General features: G+C 39.7%; 1 protein-coding gene across 1 annotated transcript in view; it reads left to right on the forward strand.

Moving 5' to 3' along the window:
• ryr2a (ryanodine receptor 2a (cardiac)) overlaps positions 1 to 25,725 on the forward strand; it is a 263,016-nt gene that overhangs the window by 86,878 nt on the left and 150,413 nt on the right. Inside the window, exons 16-28 of the mRNA XM_038303941.1 lie at positions 937 to 1,055; positions 1,639 to 1,772; positions 2,818 to 3,059; positions 4,815 to 5,007; positions 5,189 to 5,393; positions 5,485 to 5,589; positions 8,719 to 8,822; positions 10,621 to 10,704; positions 11,716 to 11,875; positions 14,414 to 14,561; positions 16,212 to 16,315; positions 18,666 to 18,770; positions 21,545 to 21,719. Coding sequence (XP_038159869.1) covers positions 937 to 1,055; positions 1,639 to 1,772; positions 2,818 to 3,059; positions 4,815 to 5,007; positions 5,189 to 5,393; positions 5,485 to 5,589; positions 8,719 to 8,822; positions 10,621 to 10,704; positions 11,716 to 11,875; positions 14,414 to 14,561; positions 16,212 to 16,315; positions 18,666 to 18,770; positions 21,545 to 21,719 — 1,878 coding nt within the window. The remainder of the gene's footprint in view (positions 1 to 936; positions 1,056 to 1,638; positions 1,773 to 2,817; positions 3,060 to 4,814; positions 5,008 to 5,188; positions 5,394 to 5,484; positions 5,590 to 8,718; positions 8,823 to 10,620; positions 10,705 to 11,715; positions 11,876 to 14,413; positions 14,562 to 16,211; positions 16,316 to 18,665; positions 18,771 to 21,544; positions 21,720 to 25,725) is intronic.

Consider the following 25,725-nt stretch of genomic DNA (forward strand, 5'->3'; position numbering starts at 1 on the left):
ACTAAGAAAATAAGATAAAGATTTAACAATTAGAGTATTCAATTCATTTAAATTCAGTTTATTTCTATTGTTCCAATTCACATCACATCATCTCAAGTCACTTTACAGAGACTATTCAACCAGATCATCCAGTCAGATTGGTTCAGTTTTCTATCTAAGTAAAACCAATTGAGTGCATCGACCTATTGACTCTTTAGCAATCCCTCACACCAAGCATGCTTGTAGCGACAGTGGAGAGGAAAGGTGATTAGAAAAAGCAGAGAGAGCAGAACGTTAGAGATTGAACTAACAGATTCTGCAGAGTGGGAAAATAGAGATAGAATGAAGCAGAATGCTGAAATAGGGGTCCCTATGTCCTCCAGCAGTCTAAGCCTATAGCAGCATAACTATTGAGATAGCTCAGGATAACCTGAGCCACTCTAACTATAAGCTTTATCAAAAAGGAAAGTTTTAAGCCTAGCCTTAAAAGTAGACAGGGTGTCTGCCTCACGGACTAAAACTGGTAGTTGGTTCCACAGGAGAGGAGCCTGATAACTAAAAGATCTGCCTCCCATTCTACTTTTAGAAATTCTAGGAACCACTAGTAAACCTGCAGATTGAGAGCGAAGTGCTCTGTTAGGAACATAAGGAACAATCAGATCTCTGATATCAGATGGAGCTTGGCCATTTAAGGCTTTATATGTGAGAAGGAGAATTTTAAATTTTATCCTGGATTTAACAGAAAGCCAATGAAGAACTGCTTTCCTGCATCCATTTTGGGCACGGAATTTGGGTAATTTCTAGTTTTCAAGTAATACATATTATGAAACAGAAGTAGGAAAAAGTTATAAATATAATTTATAAATGTTACGTGAGTTATGCAGGTCCATTCTGATTGATTGATTCACTGACTGACTAATTGTCTCATTAATGATAAATTAATGATGATTTTTGCAGGGATCTTGGAGGTGCTTCATTGTGTGCTGGTGGAAAGCCCCGAGGCCCTCAACATAATCAAGGAGGGACACATCAAATCTATCATCTCCCTTCTGGATAAGCACGGACGCAATCATAAGGTACTTTTACTCCATGGAAGGCTATCTTTGATTCAGTCAAGCTCGTAAAGTCACGCTTAGTGGCCATATTAGATGTACTTGCAGCAGCCCACAGATCAGGGCGTTCATACCTGAAAATATTTTGCACTGATCTGCTCACCCTGCCTAGTCAGAGCCTCTCTATGTGCCGTCAGTGTGACATGGAAACAAATCGGAGATTAAAAAGTGGTACGCAGCCGGTATGTTCAGTGGTTAAAATATGGACATTGGTTCACAATTTCCCAAATTATTATCATAGTTTATGGCATAAGAGGAGTGAAGGGTACATCTTTCCTTTTATCTTTATAATTTTATTAATCTTATTTAGAAAAAACAAACAGTTTATGATTCCTCTTTGTTTCAATTTAAAAACACAAATCAAAGAATAATACATAGATTCAAATAAGATAAAAAGCTAAAAGAATAAATAATAATTGATTCAAATTTCAAAGATTTACATTGATGTGTAAAAAAGAGAAAAGTTTTATCTAGCCTTAATCAGCCTGAGATTTTGAATGACTGTTTTCAGGCTGTAATAGCTTCGCCGTTCTGTTGGGATTTCTAGGTCCTAGATGTGTTGTGTTCACTTTGTGTATGTAATGGTGTGGCGGTGCGCTCCAACCAACACCTGATCTGTGACAACCTATTGCCAGGAAGAGATCTGCTCCTGCAGACCCGCCTCATCAACCACGTAAGCAGGTATACACACACTGACACACACACAGCTGTGTTTTCATGACATATGGGGACATTTCATTGACTTGCATTCATTTTATAAAGCCTAACCCAGACCCTGCACCTAACCAGGGGGGGGTTTAGGAAATGTGGGGCCCTAGGAAAAGACAGGCAGGGGGCCCTCTGAACTGAGAACACAACACATAAAACAGACCCATTATCCAGATAGAGAAATGTTAATAGAATAGACATCCATTATCTGTTCTAGGTTGTGTCCCTCTCTTCTTGTCCCTTTTCTTCTTGTTTTCCTCTCTATGTTTTGTACTCAGCTGACTTTTCATGCTGTCTCTAAAGGAATGAAAGATTTTTTCCTAGCACTAAGCTCACTTAGCTGATTGCTCCTTCCTGTGTTTCCAAAAAGGCCAAAGTAAATAACCCAGTCCTTCTTTTCACTGTAGACAAGCCATGATCTGCTTCTCTGTTCTCCATTTTTCATTTGGATGAAATAATAGCTGCATGAATCATGACAGCAGACAAGATAGAGGAGAGCAGGAGGCGGTGTTACCAATCTACTTGCTCTGGAGAGCAGAGTTCGCTGCTTTTAGATGTTGTCTCCAACGTCTCCAGTAGCAGAAAAAAGTTGCTAGATTTGGCGCTAGGTGCTTTTTGGAAATTAAAGTGCTAGAGGGGTCAAAACATAAAGAGGAAAACAACAAGAAATGGGTATAGAAGAGACTGACAAAACCTAGAACAAATAATGGATGTCTATTCTATTAACATTTCTCTATCTGTATAATGGGTCTGTTCTCTGTGTTGTCTTCTCAATTCAGAGGCCCCCCTGCCTGTCTTTGCCTAGGGCCATAAATTTCCTAAATTAAAAATAAGCAGCATCTATGTTCGATGAACAAAATGAACTGACTCCTGTGACCCGAAACTCTGACAGTCGTTTTATTGTGCAAGTTAAACAAATAAATCCTGTAATACCTTCACCGGCCAAACAGCCTCATATCATCAATGGTGTCATGCTGTTACCATGACGGCTTACTGTCTGCTTTGTCTTTCTCAACAGTATGCGCCCAAATATCTTTCTGGGGGTCAGCGATGGCTCTGCCCAGTACAAAAAGTGGTACTATGAGCTTATTGTGGATCAGACGGTGCCATTTGTCACAGCTGAGCCCACTCACCTCAGGGTTGGCTGGGCCAACACCAGTGGCTATGCGCCCTTCCCCAGTGGAGGGGAGGGCTGGGGGGGCAATGGCGTTGGTGATGATCTCTATTCCTATGGCTTTGATGGACTCCATCTTTGGTCAGGTAAGCTTCCTAAACAAACTGCACCTTGACAAACTTATTGTTACCTGTTGGTCTTCATGCCCAACTCAGTGGAGACGGCTGGCAAATATGTAATTCAATCAAATAACTTTAGGAGTCATGTTTCTCTGTGGCCCCACACATAACTGGCTCTGTGTTAGGAAAACAGATGAACGGGTGAATCTCGCTTAGATCATGGTCAAACTGTTAACACTGCACATATATGAAATAAATTAACAGCAACATTGATTAAAAATATAAGAATTTATTAACAAAAATCATTCAGCTCTAATATTTTTTACTTAGGTTGGTGAAGATTCTTAGTCATCCAGGTCATAGTCAATCCAAAATAGTTAAAAACATCCAATGGACTTTGTTTACAAGGTTTGAAGACGTTTCACTTCCCATCCAGGAAGCTTTTTCAATTCAAAATGTCTGGATTAGCGTTTTAGTTTGAAGGGTTTAAAGTTGTAGGGAAATAATATTTAAATGTCAAATCATTCTGGCTTAAACGTGTATATAAATGTACTCTTTATCAGACCATATTATCCCAAAATTTAGAAAACCTTTATTTTCAAAATGTGTTTTTTTCGTTATTTTACTCAGTCCAGTTAGTTATACATCAGCTTGAACACCTATATTCAGCCAATCATGGATCAACAGTCATCTGTTAATCAGATGTTTTTGGTCATAGCATCTTGATTCATATGTTGCAGCTAATATACGCAACGGTTGAAATAAGAAATATGAATAATTTCCTTTCCCATTGAGTTCCGTCCCAGTGTTCACGGGGATGGACGTCTGTGTCTTCAGCAGGCGTAGAGCTAACAGAACTGGCAGCGTTGCGAGGCAAGGGCTCAAACATGTACGGCTGGAAGCCTTCTACACCAAACCAAGCTTCTGCCGCCCTGGCGTCCTCTTCCACAACATCTTCGTCCCCGCTTTCCTCCTCTAAATAAAAAATGGATGACTGAGGAGACTCATCCATGACATCCGACACTAAACTCTCCTCCTCTTGCATGTTTCCTCTGTCCATAGGGTTCCTTGACAGTGTTGTTTCTAAGTCACCAATTTAGTGCTACTTGGTCCCAATGGAATTTCCCATTGGGAACCTACTAGCACTAAGTTGCTAACTGGTTAGCAAGATGCTTCTGACAAATCGCCTACAATCAAACTTACTTGTAAACTTTCCACCACACCAATCCCACCCCCTTAATAAACGACCAATCACATTCACCTTATTCACTTGTGTAAAGTTGCGCACCACTCAGGATAATTCGGAAATGCATCGGTTGGAATGGCCGCTTCCATACGACTTTAAACAGTAGCCCAACAAATCCTTGTTTTTGTTTAGAATACATGCAAGTTAAAATGGACAAACGGACCCAACCCTTTGGAATGGGGGTTGTTTGGCGTCTGTTGTTAGCCTGTAATACCCCAGAGACATAAGCAGGTATGGGGCATTGAAGGCTAACAAGAGAAGCCCAACAACCACAGGTTGCAGCATGTTAAGTCCGATAATGGCCCACCACTAATGATAATAAAAACATCAAATATAAAACCAGAGGTTTTAATAAAGACAGGACAACCTAACAAGAACTCAAAGTAATCCCCATAGGAGGGCACATCTGGTTAGTTTTCAGCCAACTAATTACAGAAGGATCCTGTTGATGAGCCAGACAGTACTGCTCTGAAGCCTTTAGATGGTAAACTGAAATAACATGCAAAGATCTTTGTCTCTCCCCCAATCCTGTGCAGGCTGCATTGCTCGGACCGTTACATCGCCCAATCAACACCTTCTGCGTTCAGAAGACGTGGTGAGCTGCTGCCTGGACCTGAGCGTCCCCAGCATCTCCTTCAGGATCAACGGCCAGCCAGTTCAGGGAATGTTTGAGAACTTCAACTCCGAGGGCCTTTTTTTCCCCGTGGCCAGTTTTTCTGCAGGGGTCAAGTTAGTGTTTTACTGAAAAGTCTTGTCACTGCAGTAGACTTGGACTTAGCCAAAAATCCTATTTGGTGTTCTGGAATGTTATAGAAAGTTAGAGCTGGGGTTCAATATTATAAAAAAACCTGTTGATATTTGTGATTTCTTTTTCTAGTTTGTAATTGTTTCTCCTTTCGTGACACTGCAGGGTGCGTTTCCTCCTCGGGGGCCGTCATGGAGAGTTCAAATTCCTGCCTCCTTCAGGCTATGCTCCTTGCTACGAGACAGTGTTGCCCAGGGAGAAGCTCAAGCTGGAGGCCAGCCAAGACCAGACTGTAGCCAAAGACCTGCTGGGACCTACCATCACTTTGAGCCAGGCAGCATTTACTCCCACACCTGTGGACACCAGCCAGGTAACAATAGTGGAACGTTTTAAAGCTAACCTTGAAGGGTAAATTGTTGGAGAGGTTCCGGTGCAGAACTCTGTCTTCTATGTGTGTTCAGGTTGTTCTGCCATCTCACTTGGAGAGAATAAGGGAGAAACTTGCAGAAAACATTCATGAATTGTGGGTGATGAATAAAATCGAACTGGGCTGGACGTACGGTGCAGTAAGTACTGAGCCATTTGTTTTTCTCATTAAAGGAAAACTCCGGTCATCAAGGAATAACCAATGGATCATTATTTATACCTAAAACCTATGTTTGCTGTGATTGAATGAATTTAGCATTAATCGGTAAAAACAATAATTTTCGTCACGATCACTGAGTCTGGGAGTCTGGCAACATTTGGAAGAAGAATGTTTTCAAGATGACTTGGATAATAGTGCGTTGTGACAAACACCAGATACAGCACTGGGACTTGATCAACAGCCGATACCGCACCGTGACGTCACAAACCAGTAGGTGGCAGTAGTGTTCTTTGACAAACATGGATGCCTCCAGTAAAGCACTTTCACATGAAAATTACTCTGAATTAAAAACACATAATTTATTCAACAGTATGTAGTAATTTTATATTTAAAGTTCTTTCAGAAATTTGAATTCTAAATATGAGTGGACTTTTCCTTTAACTCTTTCTAGCCAGTAGGTGGCAGACTTGCTCTAGCTCTCTATTAGTCCATGCTGTTTTTCAGCCTATTGCCATGTCTTAGCATTAGCAACTAAAAAACTTAACTGTCCAGAATGAAAGCAGTAACCTCTGTGTTCTTCTGACACTTTCTGCTTTGGTAAATCAGGAACCAACAATTTAATCAACCAATCTTTATTGATTGATTAAAGTGCCATTGACGCGTTCTTATGGCTTGCCAGGTTCCCACCAGTTACCTGGCTGCCCAGGTCCCAGGCGGTTCCCTATAGCGCTGCCTTTATCTCTGTGGAAAGATAGGTGCCACATAGGGGAAGAGAGGGTAAAAAAACGCACATTTCACACTTTATCCTTGACAGGATACAGTTTGTGATATAAAAAAAACCTCTGCACAAGAAAAGCACATGTAACACGAGAGACATTTCAGCAGAGGGTCACATCGGAGGTCGAGTCACATGAAGTCAATATGAGATATTGAGACATTAGTTGTGTGTGTATGATGAGTGCGTTCAATATGTCCGTGAACGCTGACCACAGGCCATTGTACTTGATGAGATGGAAGTTTATCTACAGTCACTGAGGGCATCCACAGATGTTTCACGGGTAGGGGAGGGGGGGAGCAGTTCTTCTGTGCCCTTTCGCCATAACATCCAGGGGAGATTAGATAGAGGGCGGAGGTCGAATCCAGAACAACCGTTATGGTTTTGAGATCAGGCTGCACAGGAATTTCCTGCAGCCTTGAGTCTTGTTCTTGCTGGCTCTTTCAAGGTGAATCCAATATTCCAAATGTGTTGGGCTTTTCCGCCTTGAAGCGAGCGTGCCCATCCAAGATGTTATCCCATCTCACCTTTGAGTTCAACCACTGCAGCCAGCCTGTGTTCAATCACACCCAGCATGCAGGTCAGCTCCCAATCTTGGTCGCTCACAGCCTTTGTTAGTGTGTCAATGACTGCCGGCAGCCTGATCAATGCCCAAATTGCCGCCGACATTCTCTGTAATTGTAGATACATCAGGTATCCTCCAAATCTAAACAGGAGAAATCCAAGTATAAAAACCAAATATCCACACATCTTCGGTATCCTCCAGTGACAGCATTGTTAAACACACCATCCTCCAAGCCTTCCAGGAGTCCATGGTGTATCCCACGAATATGACCAAACTTTTCCTTTAATAACTTGCCATCTGGTCTTTACCTGTTGCCATACATTGTACATTCGCCGTCCTGACAAATAATTTTTTTAGTCATTACTAGTTTCATGGACATCATTTCTTTTTTTGTTTTGTTTATTCAACAAAACAATAAAAGCAGTGAAATGATGACACCTGGTATCATAAAAGTTCTTTATCTATGTTTTTGTGATAATGACCATATTAAGAATTTTGCTTTTCCCACCGTAAGCTTGATCCACAAATGTCGCACGGTTGTCCATTCTAGGCATACGTGGGCCCCTTTTATTGAAAATAATTGACAGCAATATTAAAAAAATTTAATTGTATCTTCCATCTTTCTTGATGGAGCTGGAGCTTCTTCTGATTTATTTTATAAAGACTCCAATTACCCATAATTATTTAGTCCATGTTTTGCTCACCAGTTAAATAATTATTGCTCGGTTTAGTTAAATAATCCCACATTGGATTATAGGACTAATTTAAGCAACACAAATCTCTAAATTCTTAAAGCTTGCAGGTTTTTGCCTCTCAAAGCGGCAGGAGGTCAACGATAAAGAAAAGAATCAATGCATTTTATTTTTAAAAGATCAGCCACCCAAGAAAAGACCAACCACATCCAGAGAGGATGTGCAGAACAACTCAGAGGAACCACATTGATGTTCTCATTTTATCATTAATTATCTTATTCATTTATCCTTATTTTGGTCCATTGAATATGTTTAAAAACTTAATTTCCATCACATTTTCCAAAATGAAACATCCAGAGAAATGCTGTCTGGTCAAGGAGATTTTTTATAGAATCTAAAACCTCCTAGAAGCTCGGAATTGTTTAGCTGTTATGTCAATTAAAGAAAAAAAAATTAACAAGATAATACAATAATGAGTTAAGGTTTTTAATCCTTAGCCTATTAGCAAATATTCCTACACAGTGTAGTTTGCACAGGTTTCCATTGCACTGGTTCCCGTAATAACTTATTAGCTCCCCATTGTTTAATTTACTTTAACTGCAGAGAATAATTAATGAACAAAGTTGTGAAATTCTTAGTTTAAAGTATATTTAAGATGCAAGTGTTTTAGTAGAAGCCGTTCTTCTTTATTTCTATTCTCTGAAAATCACCAGAATATAGAAAATAATATATATTGTGTGAAATGTTCCACATAACTACAGATCAGTTATTGTTATTCAGTAACATTTACTGTGCTGTAAAAATTCACCATTTTGCTGCTTAGTTTCAGTGAAATCCTCTGAAAACCTCCAACCTAGAGCTGCACCTCAGAGCGTTTTCCTGACAGGGGTGGCCGTTCCACACTAGTTCCAAATCTCACTCCCAGGTTTGGTGAAACATTTGCAGCCCTGAAGATATCAGACCCAGTAACATTCTGTTCAACATTTGGCTCCAATATATTAGCGGCTTATATGCATAGCAAGGCTGTTTTTGATCTGATGATAAACTGATGTCATGTGTTGGGTGTGTGTGTTGCAGGTGAGAGACGATAACAAGCGACAGCACCCCTGCCTGGTGGAGTTTTCGAAGCTTCCTGAACAGGAGCGGAGCTACAACCTGCAGATGTCTCTGGAAACTCTGAAGTAAAGCAGAAATGTAGTGAAGCGGCTGAAGATGCTGCTTTAGATCAAATATCTTTGAGTGATACCAGGTTCTGGCAGGCGTAGTGAATACAGAAAAACAAGTACATTTTGTGAAAATATTGCATGTGTGTGTTTATGCTGCAGCCTTCATCTTTATTGTCACTCCTGGTAGAGGCGTCTCTACAGCTTTTTGGATAAACTGTTCTTGTAGAAACACTAAGGTGTCGCTCATTGCTGGGATTTTTCTACCTGAGTGCACTGAAGGTTCTCGTGCTTCCTTACCACCTGGGCGCCGTTTGTCAAAAAAAATTCAGCAGTCAAAAATTAGGAGCAATATTTATGGTTATTTAGCGTTTTTTAGGAGAAAAATAAGGGGGTTATTTTTTCCCCAAATCCTTTTTTCACTACGTCATTCATTCATTTATAAAAATCTTACTTTGTTAAATAAATATTCAGTTTGTAGCTAAATATTTAGTTTGTAAATTAAATATTTAGCTTGTTAAGTATTTAGCTCCAAACTACATATTTAGTTTATTAAATAAATATTAAGCTCCAAATTAAATATTTAGTTTGTTAATCCTTGATATGGAACTCATTGAAATACTTTAAAAATCCAAATTTCAAGCCAATAGTGTTATTGGAATCCAGACTTTATTACCTTTGTAACATTAAAAAAATATGGATATTTTGATGGTAAAAAGAAAAAGAAACGGCAACTTCCCCGAATAATAATAATTAAGAAAAATAACAAAAATGCTTTAAGAAGAAATTCATGAAAAACACGCAGAGTGAAAGAAACACATTTTTTTTTGTCCAACATAACCTTAGAGGCATTAATGCTGATACTGGCACTGACATTTTTTAGTTTATGAACCTAAATAGAATTGTTAACTAGGCTTATTCACCTTTTAACTTTAGTTTTTAAGTTTTCAATTAGCTTTTTACTTTTTTTCTTGACTTGTTAACTTTTTTTTCAAGTTAATTTGCAGTAGGTAATATATCATTCAAGCGTCTGCCATCTAATTGGTCAAATGCCAAAATCTTGAAGCAAACTTTGCTGGAGTAGTCGTTGCTATGGCAACACAGTGACGCCTCATGTTTGACTGTAGCTCTGTGACGCAGGTTAACATAACATTAAACATTTGCCCATTTCCTAAAACAAACGTATACAGTCAAATAAAAGTATTTCAAAGAGGACCTTCCATTTTGGAATTAATTATGTTTTTTTCATAAACTAAATTATGATTTCCTGTCAGTGTGATGAAGATGCCGTAGGAGTCGTACAGATATTCCAAGGCTTTCAATTTGGTAGTTTACTTCTGCTTATTTAGCTAGCTTGGTGCTTGGTGGAGCTAAAAATGTATTCAACAAACTAAATATTTATTTAGCAAAGTAAAATTTTTATAAATGACAGGGAAAAAATGAATTGGGAAAAAAATAAACTCCTTATTTTTCTCTTAAAACACGCTAAATAATCATAAATAATGCTCCTAATTTTTGACTGCTTAACCTCACAAATGGCACCCCATACAATATTGGGTTGCAGGATAAACTCATGAAGCCTTTAGTTCTAGTGCTACATGTTCTTAAACTTGAATTATTGATGTAATAACAGACATGTTTATTTACAAATGTAGGTGGTTAATTCAAAGATTAAAACTCACATTCCTTTCTTCTTCTTCTTACTATTGTCATGAATTGTCAAGAGAAATGGTTGCTTGTGTTAATCCACACCAAACTAATTTAAGGTTTCTGATCTACCTGAAAAGTTCTATTGATTGTAGTTCTATGTTCTCAGGACTCTGCTTGCACTGGGCTGCCATGTTGGACTAGCAGATGAACATGCTGTTGAAAAAGTAAAGAGCATGAAGCTGTCTCCAACGTAAGTCGTACCAATAGATCCAGACTATAGAATTGATTCAACTCAAGAATACCTTATTTATCTTAAAGGAAAATGTAATGTTTTAGTCACTCAAGTTTTTTATTTTATTTTACCAAGTTGTTGTTAATAGCTTTAGGCAGGAAGCGTCTTCTGTAACGGTCTGTCTTGGACTGGATATGGAGAAGCCGTTGATTGAAGACACTCACTTATTGTCTTCCAAAGGGGATGCTTTCCTTTTTTTCCATAATTTTCTTCACTTAATGAAGAATTGCTCTTTGTGAAATCATCTCCAGAAGTTCTAGTGGAGTTCCTCCATTGAGTTTTTCAGCCATCTTTAAATTTCTGTACGCTTTTATGGTCAGAAATCCTGGTAGAGAGACACTGATGTCAGGGATATGATCTTGCAGCGATGTTTCATTAGACATAATGCTGCATTCCCCACATCCTGGTTATGTCCTAGCTTGGGCTTGAAGTTCTTCTGGCTTGTTTCCTAAAGATCTCATATTGCCCATAATGATTAATGTAAGAGATGGCTTGGATTTCCTCCTCCTCTATCTTCTCCTTGCCCCTTACTCTCCATTCTCAGCATCCCCTTTTTAACTTAAGTTGAACTCCAGCTTGAGTTCCAGTTGGATGTTAATGAGCTGCTCCCGGTAACAAAAAAATTAACCTGATACGGTTGCTATGGTTACACATAATAACAAATTTCCAAAAATAAAAAGATATTGGCAAAAATCAATCCAGCTGCTCTGTATCCAACACCAGAGGTGAAAATATGAGAAAAAGAAGATTTTGATTCATAAACGGAGGAACTGCAGTTCTTTTATAAGAGAATATTTAAATCGAGCCTATAGAGAAAACTAACCTGCAACTTTTTTAGCAGCGCAATTCTAGAATCGAATCCAATGATCTGCAGATTCAAATTAATAATAAATTAATGAATATTTAAAGAAATACCTCAGATCTATTTGGGTTTCCTAACAGCTTTGTTCTCCAACCTAATATGTGCAGTTATGAGTTGACCGGTGGCTACAAACCTGCTCCTCTGGACCTGAGTCACATCAAGCTGACTCCCACACAGGAGGCAATGGTGGACAAGCTGGCTGAAAATGCCCACAATGTCTGGGCAAGAGACAGAATCCGCCAGGGCTGGACGTATGGGATCCAACAGGTGAGAGTTGGGCTTCCTTCTCCCACACTGCCATGGCATCATCAGACCTGTTTCCCTTCAGCTTTATAAAAACTAAAGAAATAAAGTCTTGTTCGGCAGCCTCAGAAAGAGGTGAGGTTGAGAGAACGGCTGTGACATACAGGTCCTACAGGTAATATATAAGTACTTTCCCACAGAGCAGTGTAGCTAGACTAGGCCTAGCCCGGCTTCTTGTTTCAGGTTAAACCCTGGTATGAAAAAAGTCACGGTTTCAAAACCATCAGTTTTCCTAAATGCTGTTCCTGCACATACATCAGAGAGAACGCTCAGGTTGTGAGCTGTCCTGCGCTATGGAACTTATTGCGGATGAAAATATGGAAATATTTCAGCTGCTACAATCCATTGGAAAAAGAATGTTGCCCTACCGGTGTTTATTCCATGAGCCCCAGCCAGAGGAAGTGATATAGCTGATATGATAGCACGGCTGAAGTGTCACTGATTTTGCTAAAGCCAGGGGTGGATTTAGGAAATTTGGGGCCCTAGGCAAAGACAGGCAGGGGGCCCTCTGAATGGAGAAGACAACACATAGAACAGACCCATTCTACAGATAGAGAAATGTTAATAGAATAGACATCCATTATCTGTTCTAGGTTATGTCCCTCTCTTCTTGTCCCTTTTCTTCTTGTTTTCCTCTCTATGTTTTGTACTCAGCTGACTTTTCCTGCTGTCTCTAAAGGAATGAAAGATTTTTTCCAAGCACTAAGCTCACTTAGCTGATTGCTCCTTCCTGTGTTTCCAAAAAGGCCAAAGTAAATAACCCAGTCCTTCTTTTCACTGTAGACAAGCCATGATCTGCTTCTCTGTTCTCCATTTTTCATTTGGATGAAATAATAGCTGCATGAATCATGACAGCAGACAAGATAGAGGAGAGCCGGAGGCGGGGTTACCAATCTACTTGCTCTGGAGAGCAGAGTTCGCTGCTTTTAGATGTTGTCTCCAAAGTCTCCAGTAGCAGAAAAAAGTCGCTAGATTTGGCGCTAGGAGCTTTTTAGAAATCAAAGTGCTAGAGGGGTCTGAAAAGTGGCTAAATATAGTGACTAAAGCGCTAAGTTGGCAACACTGCTCTTTGCATCGTTTTCAAATGGTTTGCTGCTGTCTGTTTGGACCTTTCTGAACATGTGCAGCAAATGGACTGATCCAATATGGTGGACACTGAAGGGGGGGCTGAGACACACTTAATATTATCAGCATTCTGATGGCATTTTAGAGAAAGGATTTTTATCAAAAATTATTTAATGTGCAGAAAAAAGGAATAGTTGTATTAACTATGCATGTAAACAGAGTTTTATGATGCCCCATGTTCCATGGGGCCCTAGGCAACTGCCTAGTATTGCCTAATGGTAAATCCCCCTCTGAGCTTGGTGATTGTTCTGGAGGCGTAGAGCTAACAGAACTGGCAGCGTTGCGAGGCAAGGGTTCAAACATGTACGGCTGGAAGCCTTCTACACCAGACCAAGCTTCTGCCGCCTTGGCGTCCTCTTCCACAACATCTTCAGCCCCGCTTTCGTCCTCTAAATAAAAAATGGATGACGAAGGAGACTCATCCACGACCTCTGACACTAAACTCTCCTCCTCTTGCATGTTTCCTCTGTCCATAGCGTTCCTTGACAGTGTCGTTTCTAAGTCACCAATATAGTGCTACTTGGTCCCAATGAAATTTCCCATTGGGAACCTACTAGCACTAAGTTGCTAACTGGTTAGCAAGATGCTTCCGACAAAGAGGCTACAAGCTTGAAGCCTTCCACCACAACAATCCCATCCCTTTGATAATCAACTAATAATAACTATGCTGAGTCAACTCAAATCCCCCCCCCTTATTGGCTTATTCTGTAGGCTAAATAGACCACACAAACTGCTGTTAGCAGTAAAAGCTGGTTTAGACCTGCCTCATAGAACCAATAGTGCCATGCAGTATTGCACCGGGGCCAGTCATTTAACTTCCTACAGCTTTAGTTTAAATTGGGAGGAATAAATATAGAGTCTATGCTTCTTTTTCTATGTCTGCTTCTGTCTCCTTGAACCCCAGTCGGCATCAGCAGATGGCCGCTCACACTGAGCCTGGTTCTGCTGGAGGTTTCTTCCTGTTCAAAGGGAGCTTTTCCTCTCCACTGTCGCTACAAGCATGCTTAGTGTGAGGGATTGCTGAAGAGTCAATGAGTCGATGCAATCAGCTGGTTTTCCTAAGATAGAAAACATTGAATCAATCTGACTGGTGATCTGTAAAGTGCCATGAGATGACGTGTAGTCCAGAAAGTCCCATTCTCTGCTTTAGTGCTTTGAAATCCTCCTAAACCTGATGGATCTACTTCAGATAATATTGATCTTCTAAGCTCTGCATTGGGACGGATGTGTCACACATTAAAATCTTTGCTCCCTCAGGTGATTGAGACACTTCAGAGGAACAGTCTAAATTTTAGCTGCATTTGCAATGAAATGCTGTAAAAACAGAAATAAACTCTAGTTCTGGTGTCTGTCTAAACGTGTTTTCTTCCATGACAGGATGTAAAGAATCGGAGAAACCCTCGCCTCGTTCCCTACGTCCTGCTTGATGAGAGAACCAAGAAGTCGAATAAAGACAGCCTGAGAGAGGCAGTGAGGACGCTGCTGGGATACGGATACAACCTGGAAGCTCCGGACCAGGATCATGGTACCATCCTGAACCCATGCTTACAACCACATAACTTACTAACATAATAGATGAGGGGAAGATATATTTAATTCAAAAAAAAATTATAAAATGCATAATTAGATAAATAAATGCCCCATTAAAGGAAAAGTCCTGTCAGCAGGAATAATCAGTGGATCATTATTTATACCTAAAACCAATTCGTTCGTGGTGATTTAATGAATTTAGCGTTAATCAGTGAAAAAATTAAAACAATATTTTTCATCATGATCAGTCTGGGAGCGGCCATTTTTGCCCAAATATAGTAACCCCTCCCTCCTGCCATCTTCCAGCAGTGACGTCACGGTTCGGTAAGCCTAGCGCCATTCTTCCCGCTTTACAAGCTAAATCAATGGGAACTACTAGACACATCTGCAATCAACAACAATTATTGAAGATTTCCAGAGGACTTCACCATTGAAATTCACCAGAGCTATAGTGAAACTGACAATGCCCATGTGCATGGCAGCTGGATGTTGGAATACATCGGCTAAAAGTGAAAAACAGAGTTATTCCACCTTTCCGATTCCTGATCCTCCACGGACGGGTTCGTTGGATCGCCAACTTGAAGAGGGAGGATTTGCCCTCAAACTTCTGGCCAGAGAAAAACACGTAATATGTAGCCAACATTTGGAAGAAGAATGTTTTCAAGATGACTTGGATAATAGCGCGTTGTGACAAGCACCAGATACAGCACTGGGACTTGATCAACAGCCGATACCGCACCGTGATGTCACTAACCAGTAGGTGGCAGTAGTGTTCTTTGACAAACATGGATGCCTCCAGTAAAGAACATTCACATGAAAAGGACTCTGAATTAAAAACACTGATCATTTATTGAACAGTATGGAATAATTTCATATTTAAAGAACTTTCAGAAGTTTGAATTCTGAATATGAGCGGACTTTTCCTTTAAAAAAATAAAATATATCAATTTTAAATGAAAAGTTTAAATTAAACAATTTATGTTATTTTGAAATGTGTTTTTTTAATGTATCTAATATGAAGTTCTAGATTAAATTAAAATTTTACTATATGATATTTATTTATCCAATTAATTATCCGAATATTAGTTGTACCAAAAATTGTACAACAATTAAATGCCCCATTAAATCATTAAGAAATAATTTTACAAATACATATAAAATGATACATGGTATTTAAAAAAAATAATTCGATGTTTATATATAATATATATTATATTACATACAGGCTGTAGCTGTGGTTTTTCTGGGATGACAGGATGAAGTGTGTTAGAACCTCTGATTGAAAACTTTGACTGATGTTCTAATGAAGACCATTAAAACGAGGATTAAATCAGCGAAATGTGATGCAGAGAAGAAGCCATTTCTCTGCGTTATCACACAGACTTCTACCTGCTATTCCTAACAGTGCAGAAACCTTTCATACCGACATTTGCATCAAAACCAGAAGTTAATACTTATTTATTATTGACCTGTCTAAAAATTAAAATAACAAATAACTTAGGTAAAATGTATTCTTTTATTCAAAAATCAATTGTTTTGATGAAAAAGTTGTAACTATGACCTTTAAAGTGTGAGATTGAGTTTTATTTCTCCTTTTTCTTATGGAGGTTTCCCCGTCCTTTTTTTTTTTTAATCTCTCCTGCAGCTGCTCAGGCTGATGTCAGCAATATGTCCGCAGAGAAGTTTCGCATTTTCAGAGCAGAGAAAACCTACTGCGTTAACTCTGGGAAGTGGTACTTTGAACTAGAGGTAAGGCACAATGACACAAAGGTTATGTTGGTGAAGAATGTCAGTCATAAAGGTCAGAGTCATTCCAAAAGACTGAAAATCAATCCACTGGACTTTGTTTCCATCTTTAAAGACGTTTCTCTTCCATCCAGGAAGCTTTTTCAATTCAAAATGTCAGAAATAGCGTTGAGTTCCAGGTTTTATATAGCAGCCCAACAAAGCCTTGATTTGGTTTAGAAAACATGCAAATAGAAACGGATGAACGGGTCTACCCCTTTTAGACTGGGGGTCGTTTGGTTTCTTTGTTAGCCTGCAATGCCCCATACCTGTCTACACTGCAAAAATGATCTAGAAATAAGTGAAAATGTCTTAAATTAAGTGAATTTACTCTTAATTTAAAGCAGGAAAATAAGATTGTTTTCCAATAGAATGAGTATTTTTACTCTTAGAATAAGTTAATTAGATAATATGCACTTGAAATAAGACAATGCAATTCTTTTTTCTTATTTTAAGTGGAAATTGTCTCGTTTCATTGGCAAAATGTCTCACTTACCCCCTCAATTCAAGAAAAAATTTACTTATTTTAAGAAAAAATGACTTAATTAGATTTACATTTTTTTGCAGTGTATGTCTAAAGCAACAGGAAGTTGCTTTATGTTTAAATTATTTTCAATAATATTTTCAGTTACATCAAGTTGACACCAACTTCACTTAACCGAAACTGTGTGTAGTATTGTGAAACTTAATTTAATTATTTAAAAACTGAAAAAAAAATTGCTCTGAAATTGTATTTTATAGCATTAAAAAATCAGTTTGACATTTGACATCATTTAGTTTTTTAGCTCTTGAATTCAGTTTCAACCTAGAAATTCAGATTTTTGTCTTTCCTCACATTCGGGGTCGTTGAGAAAGACCAAAGCAAACGAACGCAGATTGATGTTTTGCATATGGTTTAGCTGTGCTGCATTTAGACCTGAAAAGTGGAGCCTTCAGGAGAGCCTAATCCTCACAATACTGCCTTTGAGTGCTTCCATTGCAGAGGTGTCAGAAGTATTCATGTTTATTACTCCAGTAAAAATCCTGCTGTTTAAAAACACTTTATTAGAAGTTAAAGAATCAACTTAATTTTTTTACTCCAGTAAAAGTGTAAAAGTACCATTTTAAGAACTGCTTAAAGAATAAAGTAAAAGTAATGCAGGAAAAACTGTTAAGGCCAGAAGCTTTACTGCTCTATCCTATTAAAGGAACATTTTTCTACAATTCTGAATGATAACTTCCTTAGACTTCATTTTCAATTTATTACTAATGGTGTCACATTTAACTTTGCATCATCTTGATAAAATACTTTATTTTGATATGTGGTGAGCAACAGGTTGGGGCAGCACCGAGTCCAACCACCTTTGAATTAGGCTAGTCTATTTTTAAAATGTAAGGAGTACAAGGAAAAAGTTGTTGAAGAAAAATAATTCCTCCAGCAAAGTATAAATATCCAACATTTCTACTTTTTTGAAGGAAAATTGTACTTTGATACTCGACACCTCTGTTTAATTACACGTTCCTGCTGACGGTTCCAGTGCGTAGTCTGTCCCAATCCTCCGGAACTGTCTTTGGCCCCGCCCCTACACCTTTGATCTACTCTGGTGAAGTAAATTTCCCACAATCCATTGCTGCATGTGTTCAGTATAATGAGCAAAAATGTGGTGCTGATCAAACTCCCCTAAAATCATGATTTATTTTGATAAGTTTCCCAGAAAATCATCCCCAAATCATAAACAGATGGTTTCTATACTCAATAATTCCTCTCCACAAGCTTCTATTTAATTGATGATCAATAAACCAGGGGATCATTTTCATTAAAGATTAGTAAGGGAATAGTTTCTGCTGAAGATTTATTTGACATTTTTAGATTACTTAACCAATATTAATAAACAGAACCTTAGATAAAATAAAATATTCAAAACCAAACCTCAGCCCTTAAAATCCCTCTGTTTAAATTTATTCTATTTTCCCAACCTGCCAGAAAGAAATGGAAATATATACAACAAATACTTGATAATAAAACTGTGGTTTAATAATGAATCTTTAAGTGAAAACTTTTCTATTCAATTATTATAAATTGGGATCTTGTATGAAAAATACCTCATTTAACAACCGTGACCCTCCATTATACTCACTTTAAGTTTATTAAATGGCTCATCTCTCCAACAGTTACCAACAGAAACCAGTTTAAACCATATATAGGTTGTTTATGCATTTTAAAGAATAATTGTGAATTTCCTGTTTAAATAATGGTTTAAAAAAACTAATTAAATAAAAGAGAAATCTCCAATGTTGCTTTCTTTTTCTGTTATTTTTATCTTGTACATATCAGGTATTAACAGCTGGAGAGATGAGGGTGGGCTGGGCGAGGCCAGGCTGTCTGCCAGACCAGGAGCTGGGATCTGATGACCAGGCCTTTGTCTTTGATGGCTTTAAGGTAACGGATGGATGGATGGATGGATGGATGGATGGATGGATGGATGGATGGATGGATGGATGGATGGATGGACTTATGGATGGATGGATGGATGGATGGATGGATGGATGGAAAGACATTAGCCCTGGCTGCTGTTAGTCTCGGAGGTCTGCTGGTTGCGGCGGTTCTCTCAACTTCGAAAATTGTTTTCGAAATTTTTTTAATTGCGCATTAAATCCATAGATGGACCATATAGTGAAGCTTTAAAGTACAATGTTTTTGCCTCAAATGATTTTAAAACGTACTTTTATCGAACAACAAGAACTGTCGCAGTGCATCATGCTACTGTTCAATAGATGTTACCATCCTCCTTGTTGTGCTTTCTCCAGCGTTGTTCATCTTTTGTCGTCCTGCCCTCAGAACCCCGCCCGCTTTGCATCCAGACATTTAGAACACATCTCTGCGTTGTGATCGGCCCGCCAGTTCTAGCGCCCGGGGCATTGATCGAGGCTAGACCACTTGCAGGGAAAAGGATTTTGGCCGCTGGCGGGTGGGGCTAGTTTACTAGGCTAGCTGAATCTGTCTGTCCTAATCTGGGAAGTACTGTGGCTGAGGAGTGAAAAGGCGGTGTGAATACACAATCTCTACAGCAAATTAAAAAGTTTTCCAAACTAAAACATTTAAGTAACAAACACAAAAATGACACTAAATCACCAAATTCATGCAAAGGAAAAACTGCTGACTAGCTCTGGTAAGGAAAGTGCTCAAGACCTCTAGGGGGAGATGATGATGTCACCTCACATGGGACCAAAACGTATTCATTAGTATGATTCAATGAATGTTAAATGGCCTGTTCTTATATAGCACTAGGAGACTTTACACTGTATTCACTCATCCACGCACACACTGATGCCCTGAGGCTCATTGACAGAAGCAAGGCTGCCGTACTGGCGCCACCGGCCCTCTGACCACCATCAGTAAGCAATGCGGGTGAAGTGTCAGTGTCGCCTGCTGGGAGCAGAAAAATGTAAGGTAGGTCCAACTTGTTTTAGCAAAGAGGCAAACATTTTAACTCAACACCTGGTACACCTCCAGCCTTAAAAAAAATCTATTTATAAACTATCCTTTCCCAGCAGTCTCAGGCAGGATCAATTAACCCTGGAATGCATTTGGTGTGTGGTCAGACAATTTAGATTTCTCTTGTTTCATATATATTCATTTATACTATTTATTCACCATAACATCTTTACACTCAGTCAGTTTCACCTGCAAGGCCACACAATTCCCCTGAGTGAGGGTGTTTGTAGACCAGATATATTTTCTTTCCATAACTGTCGTTTTTGGTTTTAGGTTTCTAACCCACATGTAGAAAACACGGACACAAGGGAAAAAGTTCAAAGGTTTATTTACACAACACAGAGAATTATGAACTGATCCAAGGGGTTATCAGATCCAGGACTGGTCACGACTGGGTTCACTGCAGAGGGGGACAGAGTGGTTAGCTGAAGTCCAGGTAATTTGCAGAGTTTAGAGAGTGCAGGTCTGTACCTGATCTGGAGTAGAGCAGAGCGGCAGTGAGGGGGAACCAGGAGGGTCCAGAGGCTGTCGACAGGCTGAGGGCTTGGCGTAGGCAGAGCTTGGTTTGAGAGTTTGCAGGCAACAGGTTTGAGTTTCCCTTTCAGATTCTACTGAGAGCGGGCAGGCAGGTCTTTGGCAGGTTTGATTCTCCAGAGTTCCAACAGAGAAACTCTTCCAGGTTACAGGTTTCAGGCAGGTTCAACCTGGGAAGCAGAGAGGACAAAAACAAATTAGGTTCAGGTTCAGGCTTTCTGGGAGTCAGAGATTCAGACAGGCAGGTTGGCTCAGGCTTGCTAACCATAACTGGCAAAACACTCTGGCGTCGGAGTGATTTCCTCTGCCTCCTTATATACTGGTCTCCTGATGAGCAAACGAGCCGCAGTTGGTGAAGTCAGCTCCAGCTCCAGGAGACCTAGAACGCTCTCTGGTGGGGAAAAATGGACAGACCTCCAGATCCCAACAATAACAAGCCAGATTCTTTCTCAAGGTTTATTCATAACATGTTACTGTTTAACCAAAGTGTCTGTAATTTGTTTTGACTCTGACTACTTTCCATTATTGTAAGTAAGGGGGAACAAACACTGCCCAAATCAGAACAGAGCTGATTACCGTGCAATAAGGGCCGTATGATGAACTGTTCTCTCTTTGCAAAGGTAAAATAAAGTACCAACTCCATCGATCTCCGTTTATTTGACTGGGGTGAATAGTTGAATGTTTTTTTTCCCACGACAGGCGATAGTCCTCGGTGATCATCTGATATCTCTGACTATTGAGCTGAGTTTACCTCTTATGAAATGTTTCATTGAACTGGAAATTATTATTAATTAGATATTTATCCATGATCTAGAACAGGAGCACGTCAAAATTGTTACTTGTGTTCAGAAAAAAACAAAAAAAACACAATTTGCTTTATTTCTTCATGTTTAGATTCATGTCGGATGTTTTTTAAACCATTCTCCGTTTATTAAAAAAAGCGAAGCGTGGGTCTCTGCCTTATAAAGAATAATTCCTGGAATCACGTCCTGGTAATACAGTTCAGGACTTTTGGAGGTCCTGGGTTGGAATCCCAGCATGATTGTGGATTCTCTCAGGGTACTCCAGTTTCCTCTCACAGTCCCTAAGAATGACTGTTAGGTTAATTCTTTTCTTCACTAGTAATGAACTACCAAGCTTCTGAGAGAGCTCTGATATATGTGTGTATTTGTGTGTATTTGTAGGTCCAGCGCTGGCATCAGGGAAATGAGCATTTCGGTCGTGTCTGGCAAACGGGGGATGTGGTGGGATGCATGGTGGATCTGAACGAGCACACCATGATGTTCACTCTGAACGGAGAAGTCCTGCTGGATGATTCTGGATCTGAACTGGCTTTCAAAGACTTTGAGGTTTCTGAAGGTGGGTACAATAAATCTAACATTTGAATTAACACTGAACCAGAGTAATTTTCGTTGTATGGAAGGGTTCTCCTCACCTTTTGGTTCACGTGGTGGTATGGGCATAAATGCACTTCCAGTGGCTGGGTTTCTTATTAAACAAATCAGGGACAGAGCTGTCAAAGCCAAGCTGGCCTCCTAAAGGATGGCCTTTGGTGTTTTTGCTCCATTTCCTAATTTAGATTTTCAGATCATCAGAGGAACTCAAATGATTTCAGTTGTTCAGAGAAAATAGCTGCCCAAACCAAATTATCTACTTGTCGTCTCAGCGACGCCCAGACTTCCCCTTCCCAGACGCCCCAGATGCATTCCAGTACAAACTGACGGACCGTCCCTCCAGCGTGTCCTGGGCCTGTTTTCCAATCAGACATGCAACGCACGGTTGGAACAGCCGCTTCCCTACGACTTTAAATTTAGGTTCTGAGTTGCACCCCTGCCACAATGTGTGGTGTGCGAATTGTTAGAAAACGACAGCTTGCAACCATGCAAACTGCGTTGTGGAAACAAAGAACACATATTAAGTTAACAAGCCACTTTTTTGAGAGGAAACGTGATGAATTGCGGTCAAAAAAAGCAGTAATGCATAGGGCTGGGTATTGTTTAAAATTTTTCGGTTCCGGTACCAATACCGATACCTTCACTTTGATACCGGTTCCTGAACGATACTTTTTTCGATACCAGTTTTATAATTTCAATCGAAGAAAAAGAAAATTACACAACATAAAAAAGTACAAATCTTGAGTTTTATTTTAAGCTCTGATTTTTCCATTTACATTTTTCCTCTTACATAAAAAAAAAAATCAGTGTCTAATATTCACTGTAACATTGTGAGGACCTTTTTACTTAGCAGTTTTCCTTTAGAAAAATTACCATGTCTGACAAACAAGCCCGTTGAATGGGATCCTACTGACAGCGCACCGCTGGTATGTGGGGGTCTGAGCGGCTCCGACAGAAATATTGGAAGGCAGGATGAACTGACTGCACTGATTAAGTTTTCAGGTGGATTTTCCCACTTAAAAACATAATAAAACTACTTTAGTCCCACTGATCACAGCAAATATAGCTGCAAGGCAAATAAAGGATAGAGTAGCTCCACCCAACGCGCGTCAGAGCCACTTTTCAACCGCGCAGCCAGAGCAGCAAACTGCTTCAGCCGCATGTCAGAAGCTGGTACAAGCAGCAAAAAAGGAAGCAGCAGATGCGATTTTGCTGCTCTTGCTGCGTCCGGTGCGAACGCAGCATTATTTACTCCGCTCTGGCTTTGCTCTGCCCACGGGCTGCTGAGAGGAGGAGGGTCGCGCCGGCTGCAGTCCGCTCTTCTTGCAGGCAAACACCGAGCAACTTTCTGCTCTTAAATTGTTTCCGTGCACGATGTATTGCATTGCGCACTATTGGCATCAGTTTTAATAAAGTGAAGCCACACTTTTGACCTGGGGGGCATTTTAAAGGGGTTCCACTGCGCTCGCAACCAGTTCACAACAGATACACATGAACCCTGGCTGTAGGCGGGACCACCTGTGTATTTTTCCTGGATGACGCAATCACGTCAAGTGTTACAGCCAATCACCGAAACTTGGTACCGAAAGACGCATGTTTCGATACTCTGTAGAACCGAAGCATTTCGGTCGGTACCATAAAAGAACCGTAGTTCGGTACCCAGCCCTAGTAATGCATTAGTTTGGCACCACTAACGTCACGGAAAATGGGGCATCTTATCCAGCTGCTCTCCATGTAGCGAATTCAGGCAAACCCCATACTGATGGAGAAACATTTCTGCTCCCTGCAGCTAGAGATATTTGTTCAGTGATGCTGAGAGAAGCAGCTACAGCTAAACTTAACACGATCCTAATGTCTGACACTTGCGGCTGTTTCTTTCTTCTGTAGAACCCTGCATCGAACAGCTTTGCGCATTAAAGGCGCATCTTCATTGTTTGCATTGAGAATGCCTGAGAACATCATTGTTAAAATAGCAACAGGTTTAAATTATGTATAATTAAAAGTAAATGGGAATATGTTGACATCTGTTGAATTCAGGTTATGTTTTTTAATTGTTACCGGTAATATTATTTCAGCTGACGTCTCCTTTTGACGTGAGTTCAGTTTGCCTTAGGCGTCTGTTTATTTCACTTTGCCTGCTGTTAAAAACAATCGTTTATTAATTTACTCTAATGTTAGTTAAATGTAAAAGGTTGGCCCTCTGTCCATGATGTTTCAGTAAAAGTAGCCTCTAAGATGGAAATATTTGGATGAATATTTGAATATTAAATTTTTTTTAAAGAAATACATTGTTATCTCGTCTTATTCAAAGGGAAGGCTCATATTCAATGATTTTAAAAACGCATGGTCTAATACATCTCAGTGAACCAACGATTCCCAAAGACCCCACATTTCATGAAAGCCTATTTATACCATATTTTAGCTTGATTGTGTGCATGTACGTGTGTAAAAACTATTTGGAAAGTGAGCTTGTATTTTATCCCAGGCACCTCCATCCATGTGTGTGGCTAATATCCCCATGTATGTGTGAAGTTTGTGGACGATAATGTTCTTGGCAAAAACTCTTGACGCACTTTACAAAACGAAAGTTCCCTTACTTCCAATAAAGCCGGCATACGCTGTACAAGTTTTTGCCCTTTGCAGGCCGATTCTCTAGTAATGCGAGAATATGTTGGATCAGGCCGAGTTTAGGCCTCATGGTACGTCCCACGTGGTGTAGTGTACAAGGAGTAACGAGGGGCGATCAGCCTCTAACGACCAGTGTTGGGAAAGTTCTCGTTCTACGTGAACTAGTTCAAAGTTCAGTTCACACATTTTTAAATGAACTAGTTCAGTTCATAGTTCATAATTCAAAACCAAAAAACGAACTAGTTCATAGTTCTTTTTTTTTCATATATTGCTCAATTACACCATAGCCTACTGTAGAACCACAGACAGCAATTATTTTATCAGTTGTAACACTGAAACTGTGCGTCAGATTTCATCTTCATATCCAGTTTTGAATCCTTATCCAACCAGGGTTTACATTAGCATTGAGGGGACAGATTTCCCCATTGTTGCTTTAATGCTTTGTTGCTGTCCATTCACTTCACACTAGTAGCAGCTGCAGCTTTCACCCCTACAGTATATTCTCAAAAACATCAGGAAAAATGTGCTGCTTGAATGGTCTTTTTTATGAGGAATTATTAAAAGAAAAACAGGAAAGTAGTCTTTAAGGTGCAAATGTTTTTTTTTATTTTAATAATTTTTTCCATTTGAAATTCCATTTCAATACATACTAAAAAGGAATACTGGAATCCTGGAAAATTATACCAGGCAGGTTTAACAAACAAGTTACATGGATAGTAAAACCCTCAAGAACAGGGGTCTTCTATGTTTTCCAGACCAAGGACCCCCAAACTGATGGCGAGATGGAGCGGGGACCCCCTAACTATATACACTATATTGCCAAAAGTATTTGCTCACCCATCCAAATTATTGGAATCAGGTGTTCCAATCACTTCCATGGCCACAGGTGTATAAATTCAAGCACCTAGGCATGCAGACTGTTTTTACAAACATTTGTGAAAGAATGGGTCGCTCTCAGGAGCTCAGTGAATTCCAGCGTGGAACTGTGATAGGATGCCACCTGTGCAACAAATCCAGTCGTGAAATTTCCTCGCTCCTAAATATTCCACAGTCAACTGTCAGCTGTATTATAAGAAAATGGAAGTGTTTGGGAACGACAGCAACTCAGCCACGAAGTGGTAGGCCACGTAAACTGACGGAGCGGGGTCAGCGGATGCTGACGCGCATAGTGCGAAGAGGTCGCCAACTTTCTGCAGAGTCAATCACTACAGACCTCCAAACTTCATGTGGCCTTCAGATTAGCTCAAGAACAGTGCGCAGAGAGCTTCATGGAATGGGTTTCCATGGTCGAGCAGCTGCATCCAAGCCATACATCACCAAGTGCAATGCAAAGCGTCGGATGC

This window comes from Cyprinodon tularosa, unplaced genomic scaffold (genome assembly GCF_016077235.1).
Source record: "Cyprinodon tularosa strain WSP-4 unplaced genomic scaffold, ASM1607723v1 ctg521, whole genome shotgun sequence".
In the NCBI taxonomy this organism is placed as follows: Eukaryota; Metazoa; Chordata; class Actinopteri; order Cyprinodontiformes; family Cyprinodontidae; genus Cyprinodon; species Cyprinodon tularosa.